The sequence below is a fragment of the Poromitra crassiceps genome (genome assembly GCF_964638095.1).
Source record: "Poromitra crassiceps genome assembly, chromosome: 20".
Lineage (NCBI taxonomy): Eukaryota > Metazoa > Chordata > Actinopteri > Beryciformes > Melamphaidae > Poromitra > Poromitra crassiceps.
In genome coordinates, this window is record NC_139637.1 from 21,230,882 (window position 1) to 21,245,374 (window position 14,493).

At 42.1% G+C, this 14,493-nt stretch overlaps 2 protein-coding genes across 3 annotated transcripts in view; one reads left to right on the forward strand and one right to left on the reverse strand.

Moving 5' to 3' along the window:
• LOC310794731 (mitochondrial carnitine/acylcarnitine carrier protein-like) overlaps positions 1–2,187 on the reverse strand; it is a 9,576-nt gene extending 7,389 nt beyond the window's left edge. The window contains exon 1 of the mRNA XM_083656753.1: positions 2,077–2,187. Within this exon, the coding sequence (XP_083512879.1) occupies positions 2,077–2,184 (108 nt within the window). The 5' untranslated portion in view covers positions 2,185–2,187. The remainder of the gene's footprint in view (positions 1–2,076) is intronic.
• Positions 2,188–6,384: 4,197 nt separating this feature from the next.
• Positions 6,385–13,876, forward strand: LOC310795191 (non-structural maintenance of chromosomes element 3 homolog). Of its 2 annotated transcripts, none has more exons than XM_083657245.1 (11): positions 6,385–6,461; positions 6,749–6,864; positions 7,844–7,963; positions 8,071–8,134; positions 8,668–8,747; positions 8,946–9,040; positions 9,218–9,294; positions 9,456–9,498; positions 9,734–9,796; positions 12,711–12,825; positions 13,373–13,876. In XM_083657245.1, exons 2-11 carry the CDS (start codon positions 6,808–6,810, stop codon positions 13,469–13,471), a joined length of 813 nt encoding a protein of 270 aa, XP_083513371.1. In that variant the 5' UTR covers positions 6,385–6,461; positions 6,749–6,807; the 3' UTR covers positions 13,472–13,876. The 2 variants fall into 2 exon arrangements, with proteins under 2 accessions (XP_083513371.1, XP_083513372.1); XM_083657246.1 differs by having other exon boundaries at positions 6,411–6,461; positions 6,753–6,864.
• Positions 13,877–14,493: the final 617 nt, after the last annotated feature.

Consider the following 14,493-nt stretch of genomic DNA (forward strand, 5'->3'; position numbering starts at 1 on the left):
TGACTACTGACACCGCAGGCCTTGAGCGTGTCACCGGACACTGAAGCACACTGCGCTCCTCCACGGAGGCATCACCAGGCCGGCTCACGTGTCTTTTTCCAGCACTGACTAACAGCCGGTACAGAAACAAGGAGGTGATCCTGTAACGACACTCAGGGAGAGGTGAGACCTATCTAACACATGAGATACCGTTTATACTAGGAAACGTTTTCAATGTGATGCTCTGTTTCGAAAAGGGGGCATTCGTAGTAGCTTCTGGTTGGGTAACATACCGGAATGTTATGTTTTGTTAAATATTGAATGTTGATGTGTCTGATAATCCCATGTGGGATGGGTCATGTAATTGTCCTGACACGAAAATAAAATATTCATTCATTCATTCATTCGTAGTAAGAGGTCAAATTGAGGATTTCTTGATATGATAATGGGAACCGTTCATACATTTCATGAATGGTCTGGAAAGTAACCTGTCATTTACATCATAGCTAGAGCAAGATGGTTGTGAATGAGGGGAGAGCAGAGGTATGATGACAGATTTTTTATTTCTGTGACATTATCATAGCTGATATAGCATGGTATCATTATTCATATATGGACTCAGAATTTTGCAGTGATATTATAGTATTCTGAATAAAATAGATAACAGGCCAGCACACTAAAATTTCCTTTAAAAAAAAGTGCTATTACGTCTACCATTCTACTAGGGCTGTGCAATAAAATCGATACGGCAATATATCGCAATATTTTGCCTGACGATATTGTATCGATAGTTGGACGCCAAGTATCTATATTCTTTTTTTTTTTTTTTTTACAGGCCATGCCAGGCCACCGGGCATCTGCATCTGGTGATTCCCATCCCTAATCGCTACTGTATCGATATTTCCCATATGGATGTTTTTGCACAGCTGTGTGTGGTCAGTGACACAATAAGAATACTTTTTTTATGTCAGTGTGTTCAGTAAACACACTCAACACTCACTAGTTTTGACTAAATTTGTCCACTAAGTTATCAGTATAAAGTGATGTACATATTATTACACTACCTGGGTGGTACACAGTGTGTTGTCTCTTTAGCTCTATTATTTAATTTTGAGTAAATTGTCTAGAGTATTGCAATATATCGCAATATGTATTGTATCGCAATGTATCGTGATACAATCGTATCGCGACCCATGTATCGTGATACATATCGTATCGTGAGCTCCTTGCCAATACCCAGCCCTACATTCTACTGCTGTGGTGCTGTTACAACTAGGCTACTAGCCTATCACTATTCACTACTAGGCTACTACCTAGTAGTACTATTAATTATTATTAATTATAATTATAATTAATAATTATTATTATTACTGCAGAGTGCAGACACACAAAGCTATCTCTTAGCAGCGTGACCTAGAGATGATAGTCTGGGTGAAACATGCACTTCCGATTTAAAGCTGATTTCACACTAAGCCCTTTAACAGAGTTAATCCCATTCTCAACTCGCAGTATAAAGTGTTCACACACACACACACACACACACACACACACACACACTCACACACACACACACACACACACACACACACACACACACTCTCTCTCTCTCTCTCTCTCTCTCTCTCACACACACACACACACACACACTCTCTCTCTCTCTCTCTCTCTCTCACACACACACACACACACACACACACACACACACACACACACACACACACACATACACATACTCTCTCTCTCTCTCTCTCACACACACACACACACACACACACACACACACACACACACACACACACAACACACACACAGCACTACAGTGATAACATGTGGATCAAAACGTTCTGTTGTTAACAACAGTAGAAGAATATGATAACTATACAATAGTCAGTAGCCTATTGGGCACCACAGACTTTCTATAAATCTCTATGGGAACAATAGGCTATAGTGATTTTAGGGAAAGAAATTGGAGCACAAAACAACATCAAAACAGGCAACATCACTGGAGGAAATGAAGATGGCATGGCAACAAGTTGTAGGCTACTTCCTAGCCCCCGTCTGACTCTGAGTGCAGACACATCAAACTGATAAAGTCACCTTGATGGTGTCCAGCGGGTGTCCGGCCAGCAGCAGGCAGGCTCCGGCCACTCCTCCGGCCACGAAGTTCTTGAGCGGCGAAACTCTTTCGAGCTCCCCGTCAACCATCCTCGCCTCTCCTCCTCTCTGTCTGTCTGTCGACCAGCAGACAGCCAGCTAGCCGGCTACACACACACTCCACCTCACACACCGGCCTGACCTGACCTGACAGTCAACACCCGCTACTCCTCTGACAGCTCTGTGTGTGTGTGTGTGTGTCTGTCTGTCTGTCTGTCTGTCTGTCTGTCTGTCTGTCTGTCTGTCTGTCTGTAGCCACGTCACTGGACTTTGCCTTCACTGGGGTGGGGGGGGGGGGGTCTATTATGTTAGACAACATAAACATTCGAAATTGCGCCTATAGCTATCATTAAAAAAAAACACGCATCTAGGCTATTACTTAACTAGTGAGTTAGTACTTAACTAGTGAGTTAGTGACCTCTTCTTACTTTATAGTATTCTCTCTCTCTCTCTCTCTCTCTCTCTCTCTCTCTCTCTCTCTCTCTCTCTCTCTCTCTCTCGCTCTCTCTCTCGCTCTCTCTCTCAAATAGCCTACAGCAACAGCGACCTCTGGCTGTGAGCCTTGAAGTAGGATAGGTTTGGGTGTTTCTCCAAGTAGTCTAGGGGAAAATAAGGTTTGACCTTAAACTAATTGCGACAGAATTTATTTTCACATTTTTATGTTCATATTGATGCCCGAAACACTGTACTAAAAATCCCAGAAAATCCCATTAGTGGAAGTATGTTAAAATTACGTTTTTTCAAAATGGCTGCCATTATTCAAATTTTGGCCATATCTTGACTCCAACTAGACCTAGAATTACAAATGTGTTGTCTATTTCCACATTTTTGGGGGCAAGGAATCCACAGAAATGGTTGTTGAGTCTCTAAGTAGAACAGATTTTTATTTTCTCATGTAAGTATATAGTCATAATACAACATGGCATTTCTCACAATGTTAGCTACAACTTCGTATTTGTTGTGATACCCACTACCCTTGAGCATATTGAAGTGCTTGCCATTGAAAAAAAAGTTTGTTGTTTCATATTTCCAATTAAAAATGTGTTCCGGTAATGAATTTATTCCCTCACAGTGTCTCTAAAAGTGTCTGGAAATACATAAAAAATGAGCACATCTATTATGTAAGGGAGCTAGGGCTCTGTTTGTTTGTCTGTTTATCTGTCTGTCCCACTGATGACATCATCAGTGATGTCATAAATCCACTCACTCACACACACACACACACACACACACACACACAGTCTCAGTGATGATCTCATCAGTGATGTCATAAATTGTGACATCATCAGTGATGTCAGAGGCATGGTGATATCATCAGTCATTGTAGAAAATGCTCCATAATGGCCCACCATCAGGCCTGTTCTTGGGGCAATTGACGCCCACCAACCAAGGAGCCCACGAGGCAATGATGATGTCACCGCCGTGACATCATCGATGATGATGTCAGAGTTCACCTCGTGAGGTCATCGGTGATGTCAGAGTTTCCCCTGTGAGGTCATCAGCGATGTCAGACGGTCTAGGCTGACTGTGATGGCAGACGTGACTTTGTGAGGTCATCGATGATGTCATACCTCCCCGGACGTTGTGACATCACCAACGATGTCATACCTCGAATGTGGGGGGATTATAAAGGTGTTGTTCTGCTATGATATGTATGGTCCTGTTCCCTTTCTGCAAATCTGTATGCCACTCTGTATACTGCTTCTGCCTGATATTCCAAATAAATTTGCCTGAAAGACATCTCTGTGGTTCTAATCGATCACTGCCCCTGAGCCCTTAGCTAAGATCCAGCAAACTTCACACAAGGCAAGCACACAAACTTCCTTAGAGTCATGTCATAAGAGGTTGTGATGTTCATCTTCAGTGATGTCATAAGAGCAAAATCAAGTCCCAGGGGCAGACACTGAAAGAAGTGGGAGTCTGGCTTCAGTCTTCAGCCAGGTGATCCAGCATCCCTGAATTATGCCGCGCAAGATGCCTAGTGGATTATAATTTCAATTTGAATGGTGAAATTAGATCCTACTTGATATCTTCTTGATATCTTTGAGTTTTGCTATGAGTTGTACCATGTTCATGAGAATCACCCACCTGTGGCATTCTCAATCCTCCCATAGGACATGGATGAAAGGCCAGGGGTCTCTGATTTCCACATGTGGATATTGATGTGTCCAACTGCTGCTATGATGTCACAGCTATCAGAGGTACCGGTTTGGATCTCTGGTGTAACTCCAGCTATAATGCCCAATGCCCATACCATGTAATGTGTTGTGGCCATCAATGGTTCTGATGTTATGGTCATATCAGCAATGTACTGAATGAAGTGGCCTTCAACATTGCCAGGGAGGTATGTTCCTTGAGAAGCAGCTGCACTTGACTCAACCTTTTCACCTCCTGATATGAGGAACAGAATCGAAGGTTACCAAGTGTTTTCACCAAAAATCTAGATTGAAATTGGTGATGCATTTGTCAGTCCTATCTGTAATGGCGTGATGAGAACCCTTGCCCTTGCTGCCCGCATGGCCTGTCCTTGCAGCTATGTTTAATTCACAGTTCTTGCCAGCAAACAGTTCTTTGAGGAGAAGCTGAAGGGCTTCCATGTTTCCTTTGGCAGATGATATATTTTGAGGGATATGCATCTCTGGGAATCTTGATATCTTTTATGTCAGTCTTTACCAGTCTGGCAGCAGTTTTCACAAGACACACTTTTTCTTCATCAACATCATTATTGTCCTTCTTAGATGCATGCAAAAATGCACTCAAAATATTTGAGGCCTTCGGCTTCAATATAACCACTTCTGGTTTGCCATTGATTTCTGTAATGATTTTTTGGTCACCACTTCAAGGTATTGTTCAATTTTCACAGTTAGGTCTCCAAGTGCAATTTGCTCATCATCATTCTGTTCTAAATAGTTGGCATCCTTTGTTGCATTACCGCCTCCTTCTGAATTTATCCATCCACTGTTTCCCTACATTCTGTAAAACCCGATCCCCTCTCCTCTTCTGTTGGTCTTTCCTGAAAGTCTTCTTCTTTTTCTTCTAATGGCTTTCTGGCAGACTGATAGCCTTGCGGTGGTCCTAACAGGAAACATAAGTGGGCGGGCGGGGCGGCGTGTGTGCCACGATTGTGATGTCATGATTGTCATGTATCAGTGATGTCATCAGTGATGTCACGATTGTCATGTATCATTGATGTCACTTGAGCAATTGTGATGTCATCAGTGATGTCACTCGAGCAATTGTGATGTCATCAGTGATGTAATAAATCCTTCTTCTGGGGTGTTTTATGGCAGTTGGCATCCTTGTTGCATTACGGCCTGGCTGAGGCTTTATAAGTGGTGGGAGCATAAGTAGGGAGAAGAGCACAAGTGGTACATCATCTCCAGAGTAAGTGTGTATTGTTTATTTATTTTTGTTTATTTGCACAAAGAAAATGAATAACAACAGATACAAGTATCTTAATAAGCTATTACTAAGCTACCGTATATCTAGTAAGCTATTAGCTAACCAGTAAGTGCTTAGCCTACTTTGAATGGTAACAGACAATGTCATTGGTAACAGACAATAAATGGCGGTCAACTTATCCATAACCTTCGGATATGGAGAACACAATAGCCTGTCCACTAGTCTGCATGTTTGAGCTACAACTTGCGCTGTGCCTTGCCGAGACTCGTGAATGACATGACTATGAAGTTATGGTTTGCGATGGCTGTCTGAGGGAACAAGATGTGCATGAAAACTTCCTTGGCCCAAGCTACACCCTTCCACCAAGTTTCATGAAAATCGGCCCAGTAGTTTTGCCGTAATCCTCCTGCTAACAGACAAACGGTCAGACAAACGGCACCGAAAACATCACCTCCTTTGTGGAGACAATGCCAATTTTGACAATGTTCCACTACTGGGATTTTCCTGGATTTTTAGTATGTTCAATTGGAAGGTTTCAAGAGCTGAATACAACACAAATAATTTATGTTGCAATTAGTTTAAGGTTGGGTCATTTTTTCTAACAGATTCCCTAGACTAAAGTGGCGCTGGCCTCTCCAAAAGATGCATTGAAATTGATGAAGAATAAATTGGACTTTATGCACCATTAACCCAGCAATGTTACGCACCATTTATTTTTAAATATATTTCATATTATGCATTTATCATGCATTGTTATCTTGGGGTTGTTTCTGTTGAAAAAGTGCGCACGCACACAACACACACACGACCGCGGATATACGTCATCAACGTGCGCCTCACATTCAATTATTAAAATCATACGAGCGGGAGTAAAGGAACATTATCAGAAGTTTGCAGAGGACGATGCGATCGCTTCCTATACTCAGGTTGTGAATTTGTGCTGTAGTCTGCTTAGACTCAAGTTTGCAGTGCATGTTTATTGTTGTCTGTTATTGTTTTGTTTTAAGTAGCCTAGTCTTTGTTTGGGTGCAGCTAACTGTAGCTTTCACGTTAGCTTATCTGTGTCACTTCCGTTTATTTGCGGTCCAAAAATACACATTGCATGACACGCAATTGTCTTCTAGGCCGGGGGTTTAAATCAGTTCTTGTAGACAAAAATCGTCGTAAAGCCATATGCAGCACACTGAATTGACCGTTTGTTTTAATGTCACAGGTAGCAAGAATTGAGAGTGGTGATTTTTGTATTCGTTGCCCAGAAGATAAACTGCCAGCATGTCGCAGAGAAAGAGACTGTCCAACACACAGAGCTCTTCTCAGAGCAAAGCGCGGGTAAGACAAGACATGCAGTGTTTACGTTACACATCACATGCTAGCTATCCTGGATCAGCAAAATGAGGATATAGCTGAACGTCTCTAGAATTAAAAATCACTTGAAATGATCCCAGTTAGAAAATGTATATATTCAAATTATTTTCCCTGGGACCCCTCGTCCTACTTTTGGAATCCGTGACATTTAGAAACCTTTAATTTGTCTGTCATCCCTTCTGTAGCTCTAACGTTACTCCCTGTCACTGCTAGTGACATACTGTAGGCTACTCCATCCATCACAGTGACTTCAGTTATAACAGGATACCCACAGAAAAATTAGCCTGATGTCCGAATCATTACATTTTTTTTTCTCTGAACATACATTAATGCAATGCTAAATTCTGAAAAGGCATATGTAAAGATGTATTATTTCTCAAATGTCAATGCTAATTAGGTATGGAATTAACCTAGGTGGCCCATCTAGGTGACAACACACCTGGTCATATTTTCTGATAATGGCGTAGCGATAATGTTAGATGATGTCATCATTCCTACTATGATGTCATAGATCACTGATGTCACAAACAGTGATGAGGTCATAAATCACGGATGAGGTCATAACGGCATGTGATGTCTAATGTTAGGCATACTGTGAGACTGGAGGATTTATGTGCGGATACTTGATGGCCAAGACACACTTGGAAAACTGGAGTCTTGATAACTAGGAACGCTGTAGCACTTGATAGCTGAGTCTGCAAGGTTCGAAGATGGGAACTGTTGCAACCTGGAGAAGCTATGAACGAACTGTCGAGGGTCAGCAGAGCCAATTCTTATAGGAGCCGAACGTGACATCACATGGCGTTATGACCTCATCCGTGATTTATGACCTCATCACTGTTTGTGACATCATCAGTGATCTATGACATCATAGTAGGAATGATGACATCATCTAACAGATAACGCATTAACACAGGTTTCTAAGAGTGTTTGTATGTTTCAGCGCCCTGACACCTTGCAGGGTGAGGAAGAGGAGGACGATGACACGACGTTCACTCAGCCGAGTACAACACAGGTCCAGAGAGGACTGGAGAAGCTCTCTGTTGCACAGGTTGACCAAAAGGTAACACACACACACACACACACACACATGTGTAGCATCAAATGAAAAAGCTGATCTTGGTCTTTTATTGAATGCTTTATCACACGCTTTGACTATCTGTCCTGTAGATGGCAGAGGTGGTGCAGTACTTTCTAGTGAGGGACCAAAAGAAGATTCCCATCCGCCGAGCAGGTATGACGAGTCACACAAATGATCACACGCACACACAGGTATCGTAGAGGTATCGACTGAATTAACCCAGTACCAAGTAGTATTGAATTAAACTTCTCCAGTCAAACGATACCTGCATTCAATCCTTTTTGTACGCGGATCTAGAAAAACGGACTTATTTGTATGGTTTTGCTCGCAGCCAATCACAGCAAGCGTTCTTTGATTTAATGTGACGTGTGATTGGCCCACTGCAGCAGCAGCTACAACCCATACAGTCTGTTGCAGTGAGGTCGAGCATGGTGTATGTGATGGAGTTGGTAGTTAAAAAAAAAAAAAAAAAAAAATAATCGAATAAAGTACTCTTATTAGTTATCACTTTAGTTTTAGTATCGCTTTAAGGTTAATGGTATTGGTACTGGTATTTTTTTAAACGATACCCAGCCTTACACACACACACACACACACACACACACACACACACACACACACAAAGATTGATCATGTGTATATTTTAATGATCTAATTGCCATCCCCCCTCTTCCTCCATCCTCTAGACATTGTGAAACATGTGGTGAAAGAGTACAGAAATATCTTCCCTGAGATCATGAAGAGAGTAGAGCGTACCTTTGCACAGGTGTGTACAGACTGAGGGGATCAGGGGCAACCTGAGCATCTGCACACACATAAAAAGAGTCCGATTTCAAAGAAAAATCCTTCTCAGCCACTCTCCCTCCCATCTTTGTCAGTCTTTTAATTCTCTCTTAACGTCTAACACAACATTCCCCCCATCTCATTTCTTTGTATTTTTGTTCTTTTCCACTCTTTCGGACAGGTGTACGGTCTGAAACTGGTCGAAATCGACACAAAAACTCACGTGTACATGCTGATCAATAAGATGGAGACAGCTGAAGGGGCCTCCTTGAGCAAGTGAGTATCTGTTTGGATCCATAACTTTACGTGACTTTAAGTATCTGTTATTGCATTAATTTTGCTTGGAAATGCATGAAGTGTTCAATTGAAGCATATCTTTTCCTGTCAGCATGATCTTCTGCGTATAGATGTCAGTACATTAATTCATCTGCTTGTTTTCCCCGTGTGTAAAAGCCCTAGCAACCCGAAGATGGGTCTGCTCTTTGTGATCCTGGGTATTGTTTTCATGAAAGGAGGCGTCGTCAAAGAAAGTGAGTGATATGTCTTTCTGCATTCCTCAACCATAACATCTAGTCATGTATTCATCCAGCCATTCACTGGATCTTCATGTTGTCCTCATAATGGGGTTAAACGGCAATGTACTGTCTATAGCATGTGAAAAAAAACCATCTGGTCATGTTTTGTGCTTCAGACCTCATCTGGAACACGCTGAAGAAACTACGCGTTGACCCCGGGTAAGGCAGGAGTTCTTTCTCACGTTATGTGTGTATGCATGTAATTTGCCACCAGAACATAAATTACTTTTTGACACATCGATCATATTTTATTTATGTGTTCATATTGATTGATTGATTGATTGATTGATTGATTAGTTTATTTGGTCATATTGTTCCAGAAATCAATAATCAATACAAGAATTGATATTGATATTGCACGGTCATCATGAGTTATTGTTGTGCCGTTCTCCAGAGAGAAACACGAAGAGTTTGGCGACGTTAAACGCGTGGTCACAGATGAGTTCGTGCGTCAAAGGTGAGAACCGGTTTTTAATGTGGTTTGATTTTCTTATTGCTTTCCCCGCTTCCTTGCAAAGCAGATGGGTTGCTCAGCTGGTTAAATCAAGAACATTTTCACTTTGTTGTGCACCTCCCCTCCCCCTTAGACCACTGATAGAGACACTGCGTAATGCGTCATCATTCAGAAACCACGCCCAAGACGGGGGGAAACAGAAACCTCCTCTCCAATCCTGGCGTTCTCCTATGTCGCGTGCATGGTTGCGTGTTGCACAAAAAGATCGTATATACGGAAGATGAACACTCCAACTTACTTCCTTGACAGCTAGACCACATTTTTTTTCTCTGCAATTCTCATTTTCTCGCCAATTCTCATTTCCCATTTCTCTTTGCTCAGGAGTACAAAAAAACTTTAACTGGCGATTTTTTTTACATTTGTTGTCTGCGCAGCCCCACCACACAACAGCTTTTAACTATGTTTAATTCAAGGAAAATGACGCTGGTGTTTGGAAATGAACAGAGCTTTCCCCCGTGATGGGCGTGGCCTATTTCATGAGTCTCTATGGCTCAGTGGTCTAATGCAGTGGGTCTGTAAACAGAAGGTCCCAGGTTCAAGCCTGGCTGGGATCAATCAATGTGTGTATAGTTGCCATGTAATTGCAAGTAGTGTTACTGGTGTGATCAGAGCCAGTGTCTGTCAGACCATAGACTCTGGTTTATACCACACCACAGAGCAAGCAGGAGAGTGGAAGAGACTCTGACCGCTACAGCAGAGCGGCTGGACCAGCACTGACTCCATACATTATAATAATGTATATATATCGTTGCACTTCGTTGTTGTTCACTTCTTTATGTTAACTTAGGGTATATATATCGTCAGTGTCCTGCAGATTCCTCATATCTTCACAGTCAATTCTGGAAGTGTGAAAGACTGGATCATTTTTCAGTAGAAATTTGTGCATTTTTGACATTGTACACCAGGGCCCGTATTTATCAAGCTTCCTAGAATTACTCCTAAGAACACTGCTAAGAGTACACTTATGAGCAAAAAAATTCCCAGCTAAAAGCTGCACTTAAAAGTCAGTTATTATGCATCTCACTCCCTCTTTCAGCGAGGTGTAGGACTGAATCCTAAGTGTCAATCTCAGAGCTGATTTACGACAGGTGTGTGTGCCGTAAAGGGAAATGTTGATGACGCAATTCCAAGTACACAGGAATGGCCAATCGCTGAATGGAATCCCTTATGCACGAATATCCTAAATAGAGATGATTCAACAGTGAAATGCACAATGGGAGTGTAGCATATATTCACCAATAATTTCAGAAGAAATTATCAACAAAATAATACAAGATAGCCTACATTGAAAATCACTCAAGAATAGGCTAAATCTTTCCTAATCCACCCAATTTACCTAATCCCACAACTGACTCGAAACTGGTGTGCTGTCAATTGACTACCCTATATAGCCAGGTTCTATAGGCTGTATGATGAGCAAACATGGAATCCAAAAGAAAGCCGAATTGGAGGGAGGATGACACGCTGTGCTTAGTGGAGAAGATTCGCGCACGTCTCAGTCTCCTGAATGCCATGATGTCAACATCAGTGGTGTCGTCTACGTGATACGCAGGTATACGCCGTATACACACTGCGAAATGACTCATATTTGCATATGCGCACTGGGAAATGCGCTATGATATGTATCGTTTTCAATTTCCATTCATAAAATTCACCCTGTGCGCTCTGTGTGTTACCCTACGTTCACACACAGCACCCAAGCCTTGCCTTTACCCACGCTTTTAAATAGGCGTCCTTTTTAGTCAATGAGGCTGTGTACACAGGGCGCCTCAACGTGAACCTTCCGTGTACCCACGCCTCGCCTGAGCTGCGCCGATTTTTACGTGAGTTCTATTTTCAAGCCAACTAGGCGCGTGAAGGCATACTTTTTCTGTCAAGCCATGAAAGAAAAACGCGACAATATCCGTGGGAAATGTCAGTCAGAGTCAGTATACCCTCTGAAAAAAGGTAGACTACACCACTGGTCAACATTGCCCTGCTGGCAACTCCTAACCACTTAGGACACCTCCTGAGGACTCCTAAATAGCTGGGGGAGTAGGAGTGTTTCCTAGTCTTAAGAAGGTTGATAAAAAGCTTTTATTCTTAAGTGTGAGAGTAGGACTAAATTTCACAAATTCTCAGCACTTAGGACTAAAATGGCACTCTGAGACGCTTGATAAATACGGGCCCAGGTGTCCAAGCAAAAAAAAAAGCCAATAAGAATGGACTTTCTGTGGTTAGGTTTAGTCCCAGCCAGGGTCATAAAACGTTTTCTACAGATCGGACACAATGACTGTTCGTGTCACTAGAAATTAGCAAGATTGGAGATACAAGGTTTCTGCAAGATAATCAGTAATATATTTCTTTCTAGCATATAATCATCTAGCTACTAGTTGTATAGGATATTTTAGGCACTATAGATAGAGAGACAAAGTGGAACGTCACTTCCTGCTTCAGCACTGTACAAGGGATTTTCATCTGCCATTTCTTTTCCCACAGACATTTCGTAAAATGCTTATAAAAATAGTTTTACTTGTTCAAACCAAACGGTTCAGATATATTTAGAAACAGGAGAGATCACATAACATTTAAGTCAGACCAAAACGTTAAAAAAAATGCGGGTTTAAAACAAATATTTTTTCTGATTATTTTTTTAAAGTTTTGGTCCGAGTGAAATGTTCTATGATCTCTCCCGATTCTAAATATAGCTGAACCCGTTTGGTTTGACCAAGTAAAACTATTTTTTATAAGCATTTTACGAAATGTCTATGGGAAAATAAATTGCGGAAGAAAATCTCTGGTACAGTGCTGAAGCAGGAAGTGACATCCACTTTGCACACGTGTGTGTGTGTGTGTGTGTGTGTGTGTGCGCGCACAGATACCTGGAGTACGTACGAATCCCCCACACGGAGCCAATTGAGCATGAATTCCGCTGGGGTCAACGTGCCGAATTGGAAGTGTCAAAAGTAAAGATCCTGGAGTTCATGGGTGAGGTAAGATCTGCCCCCACACACACACACACACACACACGCACACACACACCCTAGTGTGTGAGCCATGGATGTATTAAAGAGATGAAGACGTTATGGAAATTCTCTGCCCGTTCATTTGAACGTATGTACGTACGTTTCAACTTCCTTGTTTTACTTCCGTGATGTGCAGCCCAAGCGAGCCCAGGCCCAGAGTTCTAATGGCCAGAGCCATAGAGAGGGAGCTCCAGGAAATGGCTGTTGGTGGCTTTAATTGAAGAAAACTGAACCCATAATCTAAAACTTGATCATCAAAAGAGTTGTTTTTGACTCTTGAGTGATACACAGAAAAAAAATCCCCGGAGTTTTACAACTGCTGCTTTCCCCATGTAAATGGATGGGGGGGAAACGGTTTCGCCTGGACAGCAGGGGCGTCGCGCGACTTGCAATACCGAGCTTGGCCACCATGTTCAATTTGCTTCAAGGCTGAGTGAGACCTGATGCTGGGGGCCTGGTGTGCCTGCCTGCCAGTGTAAGTCATGGTGATTTGGTGTCCTTTTCTCCATCTCAGCTCCATGGCCAGGACCCGCAGAGCTGGAGCCAGCGCTACAGAGAAGCCACCAAAGAGGCCACCAACTCCGCCCAGGCCAGCACTAGTAGTCAGAGATAAGCCTATGTTTTTACATGTTACATACAGTACATGACCCCCACCTCCCTCCATTTGTTTCTTCTCCTTTCTTAGTTTTCTGTATTTATTTTTGACTGATGCTTGGAGGAAAAGAGAGAAACCATGAACTCTGAACACATTTTTTATTTATTTTTTGAGAACATTAATTGAAGATCAACAACACAGATACATTTGCTCCACTTCATCCTCACTATCTGAACATTACACAAAATGTACCTGAATTCAACTGAACTGAAGTTAATTTGATCCCAGCTAAATCAAATGTTGTGGGGAGGTGGGAGGGTGGTTGTTTGTATTGTAATTGTAATTTGGATTTGTGTATTAATTTGCTAATTGAAATTTTATAAATATATTGTTGGGGAAAAAACACAGATAACTTTCACACAAAAACATGCCAATTGTTTGTATTTTAAGGTGAGTTATATTTTTTCAAGCTCCGATAATAAAATCCTTTTATAGATTTTAAAAGATGAATGATTGCCTTTTGTCTTTTTGTTTATTAATTTTCTCTTACACTCATTGTATCATCAAAAACCTGAAGAGACACAGGCACAACCACACAGAGCAGCGTTGCAACTGCAGTATGTTGTGATGAGTGTGATGGTGTAACCCAGTGGTTCTCAAATGGGGGTCTGGGGACCTACAAGTAACCAGCCTACTCCTCAGTAGGTTGGTTAGACTCACTCCCCTGTATAAAGGCCTGTTAATCAGCTCCGGCACAGTGGTTAGCGTGTGCGCTTTGGAAGCGGGAGGTCGGCGGATCAAATCCCGCTCCACCCCTGGGCAAGCTCATAACATGGGTTGCTGCAAGTGCCATCAGCCAGGTTACAATGGCACACCTGTTACCTGGATACAGTTTGAATCTGACTTGACTGCAGACGACCACTGACAGTAAGAATCGAATGTGTGATATTAAAGGGTTGGCTTGATATTGTGAACGATACATTTGTGTCCATTTGACTGAAAAACAGCTTGCATCTGTTTGCATTCCTTTACTAAAATAA